This window comes from Varanus komodoensis, unplaced genomic scaffold (assembly GCF_004798865.1).
Source record: "Varanus komodoensis strain SLA01 unplaced genomic scaffold, ASM479886v1 scaffold31, whole genome shotgun sequence".
Lineage (NCBI taxonomy): Eukaryota > Metazoa > Chordata > Lepidosauria > Squamata > Varanidae > Varanus > Varanus komodoensis.
This window is the reverse complement of record NW_025335780.1, coordinates 382743-400562: the sequence shown is the minus strand read 5'-3', so window position 1 is coordinate 400562 and position 17820 is coordinate 382743. Positions and strand designations below refer to the sequence as shown.

Here is a 17820-nt window from a genome sequence, read left to right as displayed (position 1 = left end):
TGGGGCCGGTCACACACTCTCAGCCCAGCCTACCTCACAGGGTTGTTGTGGAACGACAAGGAGAGCAGCAGGAGGAGAATGATGAGAACCACTTTGAGTTCAGAAGCAAAAAAGCAGGATATAAATTGAATGAATGAATGAATGAATGAATGAATGAATGAATGAAGTTAGGATGCATTGCTAGATTACAGCACGAGGCCAGTGGAAGGCAGGAGCAGGAAACCGGGGTGATTGTTGAAGAAAGCATGGAATTGGGCCCTGAGGGGCTTTTACTTCCGGGCTACAGGTCAGTAGGGCCAGATTATCAGGCCCAACCAAAGCCCCGGGAGGCGCTTCTCCTGGAAGCCCGAGTAGCAGTTCCAAAGACCTCTTCTATACCTGACTGAAATCGGAAGAGCCCTCACAGGGGGACAGGGGACAGTTCAAACCATGCAGCATCCTCTTATACCGCGAGGGCGGCCAAGTTGCTGTGTTTATTATGCATGTAAAACATTAGTTGGCTGTACCAGGCAGGAGAAAAAGAAACAGCCGTGAGAAGCAAACATCAGGAACAGTGGATTATGAAGTGCCATTCCGGCTTGCCTAGAAACTCTTTGCTGATATGGAGGGAGTACAGGAATGTTTTAACACTGCCCATTAAAACATCCGTTCTTACTAAAAACATTTTTTAAATGCAGCAACAGTGCAGAAACCAACAGAGGTGGCAGAAAAAAACTGGGCTAGTTACTTTCCGTGTTGCCAATAGAAACATGGAGGAAGAGAGGCTGGCTGCATTCACACACCACGACAAGCAAGACTGTGCGGTTGCCCATGGTTTGGAGGGGCTTTTACCAGGATCCCCCGACAGACAAGCTAGTAGTTTCTACTTGATCGTGGTTTCCTCCTCCCACCGAGTAAAAAAATGTAATGGCTTGTTGTGTTGTCTGAAAGAGCCACTGATTTATGTGTAGATGAAATGTGGGCTTGTGACCACTGGTGTCTTGCTGGGGTTACTTAATCCCTTCCCTGACATGCCCTGTTTTCTTTGCACACTTCCCCCACAAGGGGGCACACTTCCAACATCTGTGCCTCCTCAGAAGAAGAAATGACCTCTGGGAGGCGACTGGACCTCATTCTAGGCACAATTCCATGAGCACACCACACAAGCACGGTCCTTTAATAGTGGAAGAAGAATTCAAGTTTCCAGTCCTTAACACTATGATGGCAGGCTTGAAGGTACATGGGCAACATCTAAGGAGACGTCAGAAGCCAATGCATGGACTTACTTACTTACTTACTTACTTACTTACTTACTTACTTACTTACTTACTTACTTATTTAGCAAATTTCTATTCTGCCCCATTCGCCGAAGCCTTGGGGTGGCTCACAAATATGGAGAAGTTTCATATCAAGGCATGTGTTCCCTTCTCATGACAAGTACAAACAGAGTAAATTATTATTTTTAACCTCCCCAGGTATGGCCATTTCCTTCACTTAAACAGGTCACCCCTTTCCACCTTTCTAGGTCCACTGGACAACTTGCAAAGGAACACTTTGGCTCTCCCACACTGGAGACATTCAGAAAGAAACTGGCCAGCCCTCTGAGTGGGATGGTGCAGCTTGGTGTCCTGCAGCAGCAGGGGGTTGGACTTGATGGCCCTCATGGCCCCTTCCAACTCTGCAGTTCTATGATTCTGTGACTGGGAAACCTGATGCTCTTCATAGCTGTCTGGTTGTAAGCTCCAAACAGTGGCACAGGAGGGGCGCAGTTGTGGCTACAGGTGCATAAGCTTGGGCAGATGTTCCCAAGAGCACCTGCCAGCTGTTCAGTAAGGAAGGGAGCGTACCAAAGATGCAGTCCAGCTGACAGACAAAACCAAAAGTAGACCTGTGGCAAGGACTGGACAGGCATTGAGCATGCTTTGCTGTGACTGCTGGGTCAGGCTGGAGAATTGTGTACAGAGCACAAATTTCCTGGCACAGGAAATGTGCCCTCAAGCTAGAGGTATGTGCACAGAAATCTTTCCCCCTGCAAATGCACTCGCCTGCTGGATCTGAGTCCAACAGGCCCTCAAGGCAGGACGAAGAGGGCTCTGCTGTACATTTCTAGGCCACCTGGTGGAAACTGTTCCGTGAGGAGTTTGCATGCATCCCTCAGGCATTTTGCCCACCTGCTTCAGCATCTTCTGCTCCCAAGGGCAGCCAGAGGCCTCCTCCTTACCTGCTGCTGGATCCTGCTCACTGCAGATATCGCTGGGGCTGGACATTGGGCAATGTACAAAAAGCTGGGCCCCTGCCCAGGCAGAGGGCTACACAGGACGCAAAGCAAGCATACAGGTGTGCTGCAGAAGGGGCAGCGACAGAGCAAACCGCCCCCTCCACAAAGGCCCTGCAGATTCAGCCGCTGCAGTCCCACGCTTGCCAGGCTCCCGATGGGGCCGGCTCAGTCTCCTATTTCATACTCAGACTCCATCTTGTTCGGAAGGATATCATAGTCGTTGATGGCGTTTGTACCCATGGTCACATACACACCGCCCTTCGTAGGTTCCATGGTGTAATTGTTGCCAAACATTTGAGTGGGATCCTCATATTCAACTCCGCACACAGGAACAATTCCCAGGCTGACTGGGATGGTGTCTCCGCTTGTCATGGCATAATTGGTGCTGAAAGAGAAAGCCTCATGTGAGAATCGGGCTGGGGAGACGGTCACTTACCCGCATCCAGAAGTTGCAGGCGCGATGGAAGGCAGCTGAGCAAAGCAGAATTTGTGGAGCGGAAACCCAGTGGGTTTGCACTTCCTGCTTCTGCAAGGCATCTCGCCCTTTGCACTGCTTTGCACGTCCTCCTCTCAATTCTCTAAATACTTCCAGGGTACATGACCTAGTTTGAGATCTGCAGTTCTGCTTTTTTTAAAAGGCACGCGGTATCTCTCCCAAATCACAATCAGGTTACACACAGCCTCCTGCAACCCTGGTTATGTTTCCCAAACAGGAATTCTTGCTGAGTCTGGTGAGGCTTCTTCACCAACAGAGCCTTCCAGCAATTAGTTAAATCAATAGGCAATGTTTAAAACTTCGAGAAGAACATGATCGATGGCCTACTCTTCCATTTAAATTTTTTCCCGTTTTAATTTTTTTAAGTACTGAGATTTTGTGATATTTGAGGTCATACTGCAGAGAACAAATCTCGCAACTTTTGCAAAACCAGCAGTAGCTTCCCCATGACTGCTCATGCTTAGAGAAACCAACTTATTTATCCTTTTTTTACCACAAGAAATGTGAAGCCCAGCTTTTCAGACTCCCCACCCGAGCCAGTCATTCACATTCACTCCCCACACCCCCCAGTTTCAATATTGCCTCTTCAACATCAGGCGATCACTTACTAGGTGACTTCACAGCGGTTTTCTGAAAAAGAAACAGGAAAGGTTCTTGTGAAAAATGTTTTGCTTAGAAAAGCAGATTCATTTCAAAATAATGAACAACGATCCTTCAAAATGTAAAAAGGGGTTGTTGGTTGATCGGTTGGTCTGTTTTTAGAAGCACAATAAGCACCCAGACTGAATTGTGTGTATTCTCTGAATACTGATTTCTGCCACCCTGTCCATGTTGTATCTTTAGGTCTCCCGTCCAAGGAGCCCTCCTCTGCTCTGCCCAGGGCCCAACTCACCGGACTTGGGTTTCCTTCTGCAAAGGATAACCAACCCCACAGCGATGAGGAGGGCAGCACAGAGCACTGCGATCAAGACGATGAGGTACAGCGGCAGACTGGCTTTCCGAAGACCTGGCAGAACGAGCAAAAACCGAGGGTTCCAATAAGGGAGACGGCCATTTTAATGCATTTTTTCCAGAGAAGCAGGCCATCCATGGACCACTGAAGCACAGAGCCCCCCCTTCAAATTCCAGCTAAGTGCAAGCCACATTCAGCATCGAGGCCTCATCTGTGGAATGGGGCTATTTTGCAGCCCGCCAGCAGGGGGGGATCACATCTTCTCTCTCGGCCCCAGTTCTGCAAGAGCGGCTGCCCTGGGAAGACCCTGCCAGACTCCACTGTTCGGATGGGTTTGGGGGCTTCGATGGTGATTGCTGCCCTGATATTCTTCCTTTTGGCAAGGCTACATGAAGATGGGGTGACGGTGCTCGTACGGTCTGCTCCGTTCCATGCAGGCGAAACGTCTTTTCCTGCTGTGCACAGCGCTTGGTGCACGCTGGCTCCCCCTCGAGGTGCTTTGGGATCTGGGCACCAAAGCGAGGGGCACTCGTGTGGCTGGCGCTCTTTGTGAGCCCCCCACCACCACTCGGGGCCTTGCTCCCCGCAGCCCAGCTCCTTCCTGCACCCGAAGCATTTCAGCCCACTGGACCCGGCTCATCCCTGCACAAGCAAGCACAGGCCGGGCATGACTCCCTTCCTCGCTCAGTCCTGCAGTCCGGTTTATTTACCAAAGCTTCCCGCAGCTGTCCCATCACCTCTGCTCGCTCGAGAAGTTGCAACAGGATCTAAAGACAACCCAGAGATCCTGAGTCAGCGGGAGGGAAGGGGGTGGCTTCCCGACAAGTCCGTCCACGGGCTTTCCAGGGGCCTGGGTGCAGGCAACTGGGCCCCCCCACCCCTGGCCAGCCCGCCCATGGCTTCCCACGGGTTCTTCCACCTGTTTCCTCACTGCAGCAAACCCATTCAAGATCCAACAGTGGAGTAAAGGGCCCCAGGCTTTTCCCATGAAGGACCTTCAAGAATATCACCTCTATATCAGGGTGCACAAGCGTTTTGCCCCCAAGTGCGGGCAGATCGACAGCTGGCCTCGCACTGTCCACACCCACCCGCAGCCCTGACCACTTCCCTTCTCTCCTTGCTGCCAGGAACTTTTCAGAGGGCGCAGAAAGCCCTCTGCTCTGTGGCCCCAGGGAGCCTCTCCTTCCCCAAAACGCCTCCGGCCGCCTGCATCTCAGCAGCAGTGGGAAATCGGCAGCAGAGAGAGAGGGGGGTGTTCTTGGGCCCGGGGGTCACACGCCAGTCTTAACAATAATCCCACTGCTTGTGCCACAAGCAACAAGACCGAGTGTAGGCATGAAAGGAACTCAGACAGGATAACAGCCAGTTAAATCCAGTTTATCCACTGATTTTGCTGTTTTAGTTCTCAAAGACCAAGAGAGAGAGAGAGTTTCCGGAGGTTATTTGCTCATCAAAGGCATCTGATATGGCTGCAGCGCATGAGGTTAGATTATTAAAACAGAATGGATGGGTTTTAATCTAGAAAAGAAGATTAAAGTTCAACTGTCAGAGGAATACTTGGTACGTTGGAGTCTGCCACATGCCTGATCGTTCGAAATCACAATTTCAGTTGTGAAAAGATGCCCCTTCTCTAGGGAACGGATGGTGACGGTCTGAACATTGTCAGATGCAGAGAGAGCTGACTGATCAGAGAGAGCAAAGAAGAGGGAGCGAGCGCAAAGGAGGGATCCCGTAACGAGGTTCAGTTCTGTTATGTTCTGGAATCAAGACTCCAATTATGTGCTGGGAACGCTGGACAGAGGCAAGGCTTTGAGAAGCCACACAGCAGTACAAATAATATTGAGGTGACGGGATCATACTGTGAATGGCTGTTCTGTGGAAATCGGCATGAATTGACATGCCTACAAAATACATCGACATGCTTACAAAAGCTTACAAAATACACCTTGTTACTGCTGCGTGGCATTTATAGTCCACCATGCCCAGCGGGTCCCAAAAAACCAGGCGGGCAGTCCTGCGCCCCCGCCCCTCGCAGGGGTGCTCACTTCCTCAGCCTGGGGCCCTGCCCGCTATCAGGTGACACCTCCCACCCTCTCCAGCCGGCATGGCAACCTGGGCCCGGCTCTTTCTGACCTGTCTGCGTGCCGGCAGCCCTTCTTGGGTCGACGGGGCCGGCCACTGTGCCCACTCTGTGCTTCCAGTGGGCCGTTGTTGTTTCTGCAACGACATCACACCCCGTCAGAAAAACGAGCTCCTCAAAAGTGGGGAGTCCTCTGTAAAGAGCAAAGAGCTTGCCGGGTTTGACAGGTGGGGCCGCAGCAGCGGCGATGGAGGGGAAGATCAAGGGCCAGCCACGGCCCCACACTCAGAACAAGCCCGCCAGTGCTCCTCCCAAACTGAAGGCAGCTGCTCAGCCCCAAGGAGAAGGGACATGGGGCACATCCCAGCCTTCCCTACCTTCCAGTGCTGTGCAAGGGAGGGTGCCTGTGAAAGAGAGAGAAAGGAGCGGTATTTCCTGAAGCAACTGCAGAAGGGAGACGAGGGGAGCTGCACCCCGATGGCCCCATGGGGTGCTGGGCAGCACCCCCCCCAGCGTGGTTTCCCTGACGAATCGGGACCCTGTTTATCCGCATGCCCCTAGACTGGGTGGGGCATGTTCCGATACGGTGAATTTTGGGAATTTTGGGGTGCGGAGCTGCACTGCTTGGATGAAGAGTCCGAGGAAGCCTCTCTTCCCATATCAGCCAGCCATGCTGGGGGTCCCTCCCATGTGAGGGGAACAGTCGTCAGCGGGGGAGGCCTCTCTCAGCAGCGGCCCGGCAAGCAGGAAAAGGCGTGGCCACGCGGAACGGCTCCCCTGGAAGGCACGGGCAGGGGGTGCATTTCGGGAATGCAAGCTTCTCATCGCACGGTCATCTGCGCATGCATGCGTTTCCACTGCATGACCTTTTGTGGACCAATCTGAAATCCCAGGTGATGAATGGGGGTCGAAGGTACTGAATGGGGCTAAGCACAGAAGCAGAGCGAGTCAGAAAGGGCCTCCTGGGCCCTCCGGTCTGACCCCAGCTCCAGCCAGCTCTGCACACGCCATGCCTACCATGTGCATGCGCAGCCTGTCCCTGAACGCCCTCGCCGATGGGGCTTCGACCACCTCCCGAGGAAGCCCATTCCATATCCTAGGGGCCCTAAGTACTTCCTGGCATCCACCCTAAATCTTGGTTCCCTGAGCTTTGCTCCACTGGAACGCATCCTGCCCTTCACTGCAGGGGAGAAGCGGTCATGACCCACCTCTGCGTGGCACCCCCTCACGTACCCATATGTCATTAACAGGTCCCCTCGGAGTCTCCTCTCCAGGCAGAAAAGACCCGGCTCCCTCAGCCTCTCCTCATATGGCTTCCCCTGCAAACCGGCCACCATCCCAGGGGCCCTTCACTGCACTGATTCCAACCTTAATCAGCTCCTGGAGGCACAAGAGACCCTTAACTTCTGCGCCCCCATCACAGAGCTCAGCTCTGCCCATTCCCAGGTGCCACGGCGCAACAGGAGGGTTTCCCTGTGGGCCGGTGGCACGGCCAGGGTTGCACCTGGCAGCCGAATGAGGGCCCAGCCACTGCTCAGAGGGCGGCAGCTGAGAGGACCGCTGCTGGCAAACCAGGCGGTGCTGCATCACAGCCTCTTGGTCCTTAAAAGGTTTTGCAGCCAGGCCGGAGGGGCACTCATTTCGTTGCCTCTGCTTAAAAAACACTCTCTCTTTTTGTGGGCATGTTGTGAGCGGAGCCGGCTGGAGCCGGGGGTCAGACTAGATGGCCCAGGAGACCCTTCTGACTCACTCTGTTTCTGTGTTACTATGTTTTTCCCACAAGCAGGGAAAGGCTGCCCAGCAGGCGCAGCTCCCCGTTCGGCACCTGGAAGGCAACTCACCTGCCCCTGTTGGCGTGGGCTCCTTGGTGTCTGGCCGCAGAGTGGGTGCCTCTGACTCTGCAAGACAAAGGGCCGTGCGTCAGTGAATTGCTCTTTCCCGCCCCCACGGTTTCTGTCGGAAGGTGCTGCAGCTTGTGTGAGAAATGCACCTCCCATCCGTGCAGGTGAGCAGCATCCCTTTAAGCGCTAAGAAGGGGGAGAGGAAAGAGGAAACCGCGGAGAATCCGTCGGCGTGTGGCTGGCAGCTTTGGCAGCTGCTGTGTGGTGCCAGGACTCTCAAAGGGCTCCTTCTTGGATCACTGGCTGCAACGTGCTTGCAAGTTCTACACCAGTGATGGCGAACCTTTTAGAGACCGAGTGCCCAAACTGCAACCCAAACCCCACTTATTTATCGCAAAGTGCCAGCACTGCAATAAAACCTGAAAACTGAGGTTTTAGTTTAGGAAAAACAGCTCCTTCCCGAGCATGGAGGCCTGATCATCCATCGGCTGCTCTGGGACTTCGAGCCAGGCCATGCTCTTGTGAGGTGCGAACCCAGCCGCGGCAGAGCTGCATGGCGGAGGCCCTTACCTTGCACCGTCAGCCGGACGGCGTCGCTCCGCCGCCTTTGTGAACTGACTCTGTTTTCCGCTGTGCAGTAGTAGCTCCCCGAGTCGGAGGCCTGCAGCCGGTCAAGGGTGAGCACTGCAGTCCTGCCCAAGAGCTTGTCAATGCTTCCTGGCCCCTCCTTGAACCACTTGTACGTGATGGTCGGGGAGCCGCTGGCCGAGCACGTCAGGCTGGTCCTGCTCCCAACAGGCAGGACGGACGCGTTGCGGCTGAGCGTGATGATGGGCTTGCTCGCTGGAACTGGAGACCAGAACAGGGGCTGACATTCATCAGACTGCCACAGCAATGAGAGACGCTGTGCAAGGACCGTCCGAACCGGCACAGCAAGTGAGGGAACCGCATGGGGAAGCCAAAGGAAGCAAAGCAAAGCAAACTGTGGCACTGCCCGCATCAGCGGGCAGACCAAGTTCCTAGCCCTTGCCGTTTTGCGGAAAACTCAGCAGACTTTTCTTCTCCCTCCATTCACATGTGTCACCATCTTGTTTGCAAAACAATATTGAGAATTGCACCATGCAGGACGTGAAGGGTTATGACTCGTCCCTTCTACAGAGCTGAGGACAGCCTTGCATTTCCTTCATTATTAGGGTTAGGGTTTGCTTTGAGAGGCTGGACGCATGCCACAGCTTCTCAAAAGTACACCAAAGAGCAATTCTGCAAAGCTAAGCAAAGGGGGTGGCATTGAGGGGAAGGGTCCCATGACAACATGCAACCCAAGGGAGATATCGCCAAGATTACCTTTTATCACCTTGAGGGTGGTCATCCTCTCCCTCTTTATCAAGCTTTTGTTTCTGGCCTCCCAGGAAACTTCACAGGTGTATTGCGCAGTGTCTGTCATCTCGAGCTGATGGATGAGGAGCGAGACGCTGCCCGGGAGCCCTTTAGCAACGCTGAGTCTGCCTTTGAAAGTCGTCAAGAGAACCTGATCCCCAGAGTTAGCATCGCGGTGGAAGATGGTCTTCAGGGCATCCCAAGAGGCCTTCCAAATGACCCTGAGCTCCTTGAAGTCGGCAGACGGTTCGTACACACACGGCAAAGTGATGGCAGCTCTCCAAGTGCCGTTGACCACCTGGAGGCCTTGCAGATCCAGGACGGCTGTGGAAGGCAGCGGAAGCACGCGTGTGAGCAGGTGGCAACCACGCTAGGGTGCAAGTGGAGGATTTTGAGATCAGGGGCCATTTGGGATTCTGGGGCCGGGCCGGGCCTCCCTCCATGGGTGGAACCGTGAGCAGGAGACCTGACAGCACATGCCGCTCTTGGAGAAAGTGCTGAGATGCTCCTTGCGCAAAGTTGGAAGGGCCCCGGAGCAGTGAATCACCCCAGTTTCCCTTCAGACAGAGAAGAATCCGGGCATGATTCACGGTGTTTCACAAGCAAGAGTTGCTACAGAGGTGGAGCTGAGATGGGGCAGCGAGCCTTGGGGGCCCGTGGGTCATGCTGGTCGGAGGCTGCAGCGCATTCCCTGTCCCGCACGTTCCCCGTAGCCACCCAAGCCTCAGCAGGCTGGAGAGGAGAGCCCTACAGCGGCAGGGAAATCGCAATCCCGGCCACTGCCTGTCCTCTGTCCCGGCAACCCTGGTCCGGGGTAACGAGCTTTGATCTCTTCCCTGCAGCTCAGGGCAGGGAGGAGCAGGCTGTGGGGAAAAGTGGGTTAGACGCTCTCGTTGCTAATTAATCAGTAACCTTTCCTATTTTGCTCTAGTAATCAGCCCAGCGTTGGTTCTGTGAGCACAGATATTATTGTGTGCATGTCCCCTACGTATATCCTGGGCTCAGTGACCTCCGAAGGCGGCCACTGGTCACCCACACGGTTTCTGTGTTAGAAGGTTTACTTCCTCAGCGTGAGGTCACTCTGCAAGCACCAGGATGGCGGGGCCTGTTGGGCAACCCGGAGAAGCGTGTCTCGTCCTTGTCCTTCCCGAGAGGTGTCCATCAGCACACGGCACAATTAGAAAAGGCATTAAAAATAGAGCTGCCAAGACTGCACTCCCTAGGGCAAATCTTTGCTACCACCACACTTGGAATAGTGTACACAGTTCTGGCCACTGCACCCGGAAAAGGGTACTATTGAGCTGGAAGAGATACAAAGAAGGGCAAAAAATGGTCATGAGGTTGGAACAACTTCCTTGTGAGGAATGCTTACAACTGCTGAAATTCTTTAGCCTAGGAAAAAGATGAGTAAGCAGAGGCATGATGGACACAGAGACTTAGCATGGCATGAAGGAAGTGGGGAGGAGACATTTTTCTCCCTTGCTAGTAGAACCCACCGGGGGGTCACCCCATGAAGCTGATGGTGGGGAGACAGGAGAGTTCACAGGGAGGGCTTCCTCACGCAGCACCAAAAACGATGGCCTTCACTGCCACAAGAAGTCGCGACGGCCACCGGTTTGGACAGCTTTAGAGGAGGATTGGACAAATACCCGGTGGAGGCATCTGTTAAGAGATGCTCGTGCTGGTGGCTGTAAGTTAGCTCCAGTTATCAGAGGCAGTGTGCCTTTGGGCTCCAGTTGCTGGGGAACAGGGGTGGGAGGGTGCCTGTTACACACACATCCTGCTTGCAGGATCCCAGGGGCAGCCAGTTTACTCCTGTGTGAACAGACAGCTGGATGAGATGAACTCTTGGCCAGATCCAGCAGCGCTATCCCGTGTTCTCATGGAGGAAGATAAACAGGCACTGTGGCACCTTAAAGACTTGGACGTTCACCAGAGTCCACTTTAAAAGCCGGGCAAGGCACACACACACCGAGTAGAGAAGGGCCGAGAGCAACCTGTGCCATGCGCTGCTCAGCCCCTGGGAAGTCACCACTGGTCTTGTGTAGCTTAATCAAAGCTGCATTTCACACAATGAAGCAAAACCCAAATGCCCTCCCCTTCTTGCAATGCGTAGCAATGGAAACATGCAACGAGATGGCATCACTTGCTCTCCCGAGCGCCCCGGCGCACCAAGGTATCAACACAGCACTCAGTTCTGTTGCAACACGCGGTGGGGAAGGAAGGGGGGCGCTGAGCTGGGGTGCTGCTTTCCTCCCTGCCTCCCGTCCCCTACAGCCCCCTCTCTCCTCAGTGTCCCCAGCCGGGCTCCCTCCACATGGGCTGGGCTGCGGCACTGGGTAGCCAGGGCTTGTGCAAGCTGGAGCCCAACCCAGGTGGGGCAAGAACTCTACAGATCTTTCAAAGGGGGGCTGTCTCAGCAGACGGCAGCTTTTCTCTGAATCCCAGACGGCCGATGGAGCTGAATCTGAATTTGCTTATGGTTGGACTCATCCTCACCACTTCCCGAGAAGAACGTGGGTGCCTGCATGTGCAAAGCCCATGAAAGGCTTGAGCTGGCCTCCTCCTCACGCCTGGAAGGAATCCCCAAGGCCTGTGTCAGAGCACGTGAGCGTGCCGCAAGGGATTCGTGAGCAATCAAGGCACTGAGGCTGCAATCCTATGCAGTGCTTTTGTTGTAAAACAAAAAAAGGTGCCAGAACTCGTGTCTTGGAGTCACACTTTTACACTAAAAAAGATTTTCAATTCACCAACTTTTTTTGAGGTAAAAAACTTATTTTCCTTTTGCACGTAGCCAGTCACTCTACACACACATAAACATAATGGTCGCTGCCAGCAGTAAGCACTCAGCGCGCGACCACACGACCGGTCCCAAGCCGAGCAGCGTCCCGAGCCGAGCAGTGCCCTCACAAGCAGCGCCGACACACAAGCAGCCCGCAAGCTATTCAAAATCACTCCATTAGAAAAATCCATCAAAAAAAGGTGCTGGAACGCTGTTCCGGTGCATTCTATGACCAAAAAAGCCCTGATCCTTTGTATGTTTAGCCCCAAGATGGTGGGAGATGGAAGGACTTTATTCTGAACAGTCACAGGGCTGTGCGCCAAGGGAGCAATCCCACGGCGCCTGGACATCCGTGGGGCGGCGGTGCAGGTAGGCAGGGTCTGCTTCCCAGAACTGACTGTGGAGACAGAGCTCCAGTTTGGAGCTGGGAATCCGCCCCCAGGCTCCCTCCTTCCCCCATAGCTGGCGCAGAAGGAACTGGGATCTTACCCCAGAGACAGGGTGCGGGGAAGTTCGGGGTTCCGGTTTTGATTGATAAGTGATGCGTTCCATTTTCATGAATGGGCATATACATAATTGTTCTTAAGTAACCGGAGCGCTTTGTTTTCAGGAAATATAAATTCACGGTTCAGTAGTCCAGAGCTCAGGGGAGATGTTAATTCTTCTAAGGGAAGAGGGGAAGTCTAAGGGCTGAGGAAGGGCATATAAGATGCGTTATTCTTTTCAAAGTTCTCCTTATTGGGGCACCCCCTTAGTGGATTGTTCTCACTTTTTGAACACTGCTGCCCCGTTTCTTTTTCTTCCTATGTTACATTTCTAGCCAGACTTTCTTCCTCTTGCAGCTTGTATCACTAAACGGTTCATATCGCTCCACTCCGGTCCATTTTATCCTTCACAGAAGCCACTCTGCAAACCTGGTGAGGACGAAAGCCTCGAACCGGCCCAAGTCACCCAGCAAGCTCCATGCCTGAGCGGGAACTAGAACCCAGGTCGCCTGAGTCCCCAGCCCAACACTCTAACCACTACACCACACTGCCTCTCATTATGCATCACATGCATGGCCACTAAACAATGAGGCAGGTGTCCTAAACCCGCATTCACACCTGATTCTATTCCGGATTGGCAGGAGGCGCCTTGGACTCACCTGTCACACCGCCTGTGGTGAGAAGCACCAGAAACCAAGTCCCAGCCAGCCTTCCCATCTTCCAAAGTTTCACTTTCCTGCCTTCACAACTGAGCTCCTTGACTCTCCTATGCCCAGGAGTGAAGTAAACACAACTTCCTTATCTTCGCTTGCTTTATTATCCTTCCTTTTTCTTCTTCTTCTTCTTCTTTTTTTACGCATCTTGCGTTTTGCTAAATGTTTCAGAAAATCACAGCAAATGCAACAAATGGCAGGAAACTGCAGTGGTTTAAGGTGGGGAAAATCCGGAAGACCCAGGTAATGTTCTCCTTTATTTTTTCTCATTAGTCAGAAATATTTTCAAGCACATGATTTTTCTCACTTGTGTTGCTAAGTTCCAGGGTACCTGTAATGTGTTGAGACTTTGACTTGGCCATTTGTGACAAAAATCAAATACAAAATTTGAGAAAAGGTGGATGTTATTGCACTGATAGTTCATAAAGATATTACCACTTACTTGTTACCTGACATTTCTTTCAGGGGAAAAAAATAGCCTCAGGAGAGCATTTTCAAGATATATTACCAAAAGAATTTGCATTCTATTTTTGTATCTGTCTTCCCCGAAGAAAAATTACATGGAACTTGACTTTTAAACTCACCATTTAGTCTGTGGTCGCTTTCTCCCTTGAGTCTTCCTCTGGAGAATATAAATTGACTGCTATACCATTGAGGCATCTTATGTACAGGTAAATCACACGACCCTAATCTTCTTTGAAAGAGGACCAAAGGTCCTCTGATCCGCCTGAGAAGACAGAAGAGCACATGGCGACCACACCTGAACAGACTTCTGAGGTTTGTTTCTGGGGATGTGGTTGCAGTCTCGGTCATCAGTCTCAGGACCTGGTTCCCTAAAGGAGCGCCTGCGGCCATATTTGCCCGCCCGCCCGCCCCTTGAGATCAGCGGCTGAGGCCCTCCTCCAGGAGCCCTCCGTGAAGGACATTAGGAGGGTGAGTACCCAGAGGAGGGCCTTCTCTGCGGTGGCACCCAACTCATGGAATGTGCTCCCCAGAGAGGTCCGTCTGGTGCCGTCGTTATTTGCTTTTCGGTGCCAGGCCAAGACCTTTTTATTTAAACGTTATTTTAATAATTGCTGATTTATTTATTGGTTTTAAATTATTATGCCAGGAGGTTTCCAGTTTTTTATGTATTTGTACTGATATTTATTTATGTGTTGGAAGCCGCCCCGAGGCGTATGCGAATGGGGTGGCATACAAGTATCCCAAATAAATAATAAATCTTTTGACTGGAGCTACTTGGGAAATCCTTCCAGGGTCTTCACACTGACCTGGTTTCCACATCATGGACAATACTTGGGTTGCATAGCCCAGGAGCTGGCGGGAGTGCGCATTCACCACCAACTCTTCCACCACCTCTGCGGTCTGGGTTCGTGTGTCACAAAGCAGAGCGAGGTTCCTGCGTTTCTGATTTGAAGTGGAAGTGGCCCACCCACTCTGGCATGCTCACAAGCAACCCACGGAGAGAAAAGCACCTTGCGGATGGGGGCCAGTGAGTCAGTGCGGCCTTGGGCACACCTCCAAAGAAGAAAGGCAGAGGAGGGGAGCAAGTCACCTCAGAGCTGCATGCGCTAATTTATATGCACAGATGCAAATATGGAAGTATTGATTACAGTTTCACTAGAAATGCAGCACATCTCCCCATAGGTGCAAGCTTGGAACCAAGCATCTGCCTATTGCGGTGCTAACTCATCCTTCTGGATTTTCATCTTTAAATTGGTTCGGAGCAGGCAGCCCTTATAAAGGCAATCCATCCTCCCTCCAGCACGGAGTTAAGCTGCTGTTGCAGGAAAACACACCGACTAATGTACCTAGAGGGGAAAATCTCCTCTCTGCATTCATTTTTAGGTACTCGCACCACCTCATCAGAGGGCTTTTCCCAAGGAAAACAAGGACTTTAGGAGTAGCCCAATTTGCAGACACAAAGATCGTGGTTTCTTCCAGCCCAGGAAAGGCTCAGCCTCCAGACTCCCGTGGATCAGGCTGCATACAAGATACAGTGGTGGGCCCGGCCTGGATTTACCATGTCAGCTGACAACACCAATATTCATATCGATATTGATCATTTCTGAACTGCCCAATAGTCAAAGCTCACAACAATTTATCACAATGCAGTAATAAAAATACAGAGGATGCACTGCAAATGCAATAAAACAGAGTGTGAAATCCCAGTATACGATTTTAAAACAGCTTAAACATCCAGAGCTGTTTCAATAAAAGCTAGACCCACCGAGGCAGCTGACGGCCCCATTCTAGGCACACAGGGCCAAAGGGGACGTCAGAGTCTCTTTCCTGACGGCCAGGTGCTTTGCTCTCTCTCCATGGCTGGGACACATGGCCGAAATCTTGTGCCTGAGGGTATCACAATGGGGAGAGCAACTGTGGCTCCAGCAGGTCAGGGCCCCACAAGACCAGTAAATTCTCCCCGCCCAACAGGAGGCAGGCCCAATCTCACTTTGCATAGAAAAGAGAGAACAAGAATGAGGGCGTGCTCCCAGAGGGTCCCACAGCAGATGCCCTGCAAAATTCTGGAGCCAGGATTTTAAAAGCCAAGATGCTGACACAGTGCAAAAAGAATGCACGTGTCATTCTAGTGTGATTCATGCCCAAATTTCATTCTCTGTAATTGGTGAAAGGGAAGCCCACACCCGCCTTCGCAGCGAGGTTGCGACAGAGCCGCCTCAAAAGGGGAAGCTGAGGGCATCCTTGTTCCATAAAAGTGCCTTCTAAGGAAACGCATTTTTAAACTGCAGCTGATGCCCAAGCCAGCTTCAGTAGTTCCACATCGCAGTCACCTATTCCCCCCAAGTATGCACTTTTCATTCTCTTTATTTTTAGCACATTAATCTGGGTGTTTTATTACATGCCTCTCAAATACATTAACCGAAGTGGTTATCAGTCAAATGTGGGTCCTACAAGAGCCGCCACACTGGGAGAAAAGCATGTAACCTCTCTTGTCCGGAAGAGAGAAACAAGGTTCAAGGTGATCTTGATGGGTTGCCACGCTCGGCTGAAAACAACAGAATGAAAATCAGATGGGACCAATGCGGAGCTCTGGATCCAGGAAAAAGAAACCAAATGCCTCATGACGAGATGAGGAATACTTGGCTCAACAATACTGCAGTTGTAAACAGAAGACCGCCAGAAGAAGCTAATGACAAATGGAAATTTTATTGTGCTTAGCATGAATAATGGAAGTTTGGGGGTGTTTGGAAAAGAAAAAGAAAAGCAGTATCTTTTCTATATTCTTTGATTCTATATTCTTTGATGTATAGAATAATCATTTATTTTCTATAAACTCTCATAGAGCATGGGAAAATCAGAAAAGAGTCAGCTGGGCAGATTTGTAATAGAGGCTGTATCCGTTTAAAATTCCCTTGGCAATTTTGTCTATTTTCACTATTTTGTCCACTTTGCTCTGTTCTGTTTATACTAGTGTTTTCCATTCTATATTTTTCTATGTATTTAAATAAAAATTTAAAGAACAAAACAATCCTGTTTTTGGGAGGATTTTGGAACTGTTGCAGATCACATGTGCCAGTCAAGTGTGATGTGGCTGCAGAAACGGCAGGTGCTATTTTGGACTGCATTCATAGAAGTATCACTTCCAAATCATGTGAAGGGCTAGTTCCACTTTACTCTGGCCTGGTGAGGCCTCATCTGGAGTCCTTGTCCAGTTCTGGGCACCACAGTTTAAGAAATATGCAGACCAGCCTGGAAAGGGTTCAGAGGAGGGCACCCAGGGCGATCCAATGCCTGGAATCAAAGCCCTGTGAGGAGAGATGGAAGGACTGGCCATGTTTAACCTCAAGAAGACAAGACTGAGGGGAGATAGGATGGCGTTGGACAAGTACTTGCCATGAAGAGGAAGGTCAGGACCATCCTTTTGGTCATCCCAGAGTGCAGGACACAGAATAACGCGCTCAGATTACAGGAAACCGGGATGCAGCTAAATATCATGGAGAACTTCCTGACTCTTAGAGCATCACGGCGGTGGAACCAACTGGAATGAAGCAGCATCCCGGGAAAGGGGCTTTAACCCTTTCCCCTCTGTGCCATTCTCCTTACCTGGCCCTGCACCCTACTAAGCTGTTAATATTTTGGTTCTCCCCCGAGAGCCAAAACACAATCCAAGCCTCTCCCCACACATAATCTTAAAGGGGGCCCATTCAGGTGACCCTTCCGTCAGTTACTGTAAGTCATCAAGCAGAATGAAGCAGGTATGCAGCTGTGCCTTTAGGACCAGTCCAGATTTGCAGAAGACCAATGGGAGGAGCGGCTTAGAAGGGATTGAGGGATCCACCAGCCATTGTCCCGTCCGCCTTGATGCTGGCTCCAGGCTCAACACGGCACCTGCTGGGAGGAGGAGGAGGAGGAGAACTGTCCCTCCACACACCTTCATTCCAGCTGAGGAAAGCCAACCCTGCCAGACACAGCAAAAGTTTGCCTGTTTTGAGCCGCTTCACGCAAAACTGACACCATCAGTGTCCCCCTTGCCAGCAGAAGGCCGAGGGCATTCCAAGAGGAACGGTTCTCCGCCGCCCCGTCTGCCAAGCCCTCTTCCTGACACAGCTTTAACCAAATTGCAACCGTCAGCTGTTCAATGTATTTAGCACAGTACAGAAAGCTCCAAAATGTAGGTTGTCGTTAGAAAAATAGGAAGCATGTTTTCATGCTTGGATGGAATAAGAATGTTCAGTGCTTCTTCAACCTGACAAACTAAAGAAACGATTAACTGCATTGCCGTTTCTCCCTTTTTCAACTCGCTCTTGACCCTGGCACCAAAAAAGACACAAGCAAAAAGAACTCCAAAACAAAAGACTGGCTTACACAATCC

The 17820-nt window shown here is 51.6% G+C and overlaps 1 protein-coding gene across 2 annotated transcripts; it reads right to left on the bottom strand.

The window, feature by feature from the left end:
* Nucleotides 1–1134: 1134 nt before the first annotated feature.
* On the bottom strand, nt 1135–13086 carry VSIG4 (V-set and immunoglobulin domain containing 4). Of its 2 annotated transcripts, XM_044437829.1 has the most exons (9): nt 12930–13086; nt 8971–9327; nt 8197–8475; nt 7627–7683; nt 5839–5922; nt 4416–4472; nt 3646–3759; nt 3362–3383; nt 1135–2642 (listed from the first exon to the last, which is right to left on the bottom strand). In XM_044437829.1, the coding sequence occupies exons 1-9, from the start codon at nt 12985–12987 to the stop codon at nt 2423–2425; spliced, it is 1248 nt and encodes a 415-aa protein (XP_044293764.1). In that variant the 5' UTR covers nt 12988–13086; the 3' UTR covers nt 1135–2422. The 2 variants fall into 2 exon arrangements, with proteins under 2 accessions (XP_044293764.1, XP_044293765.1); XM_044437830.1 differs by lacking the exon at nt 5839–5922.
* Nucleotides 13087–17820: the final 4734 nt, after the last annotated feature.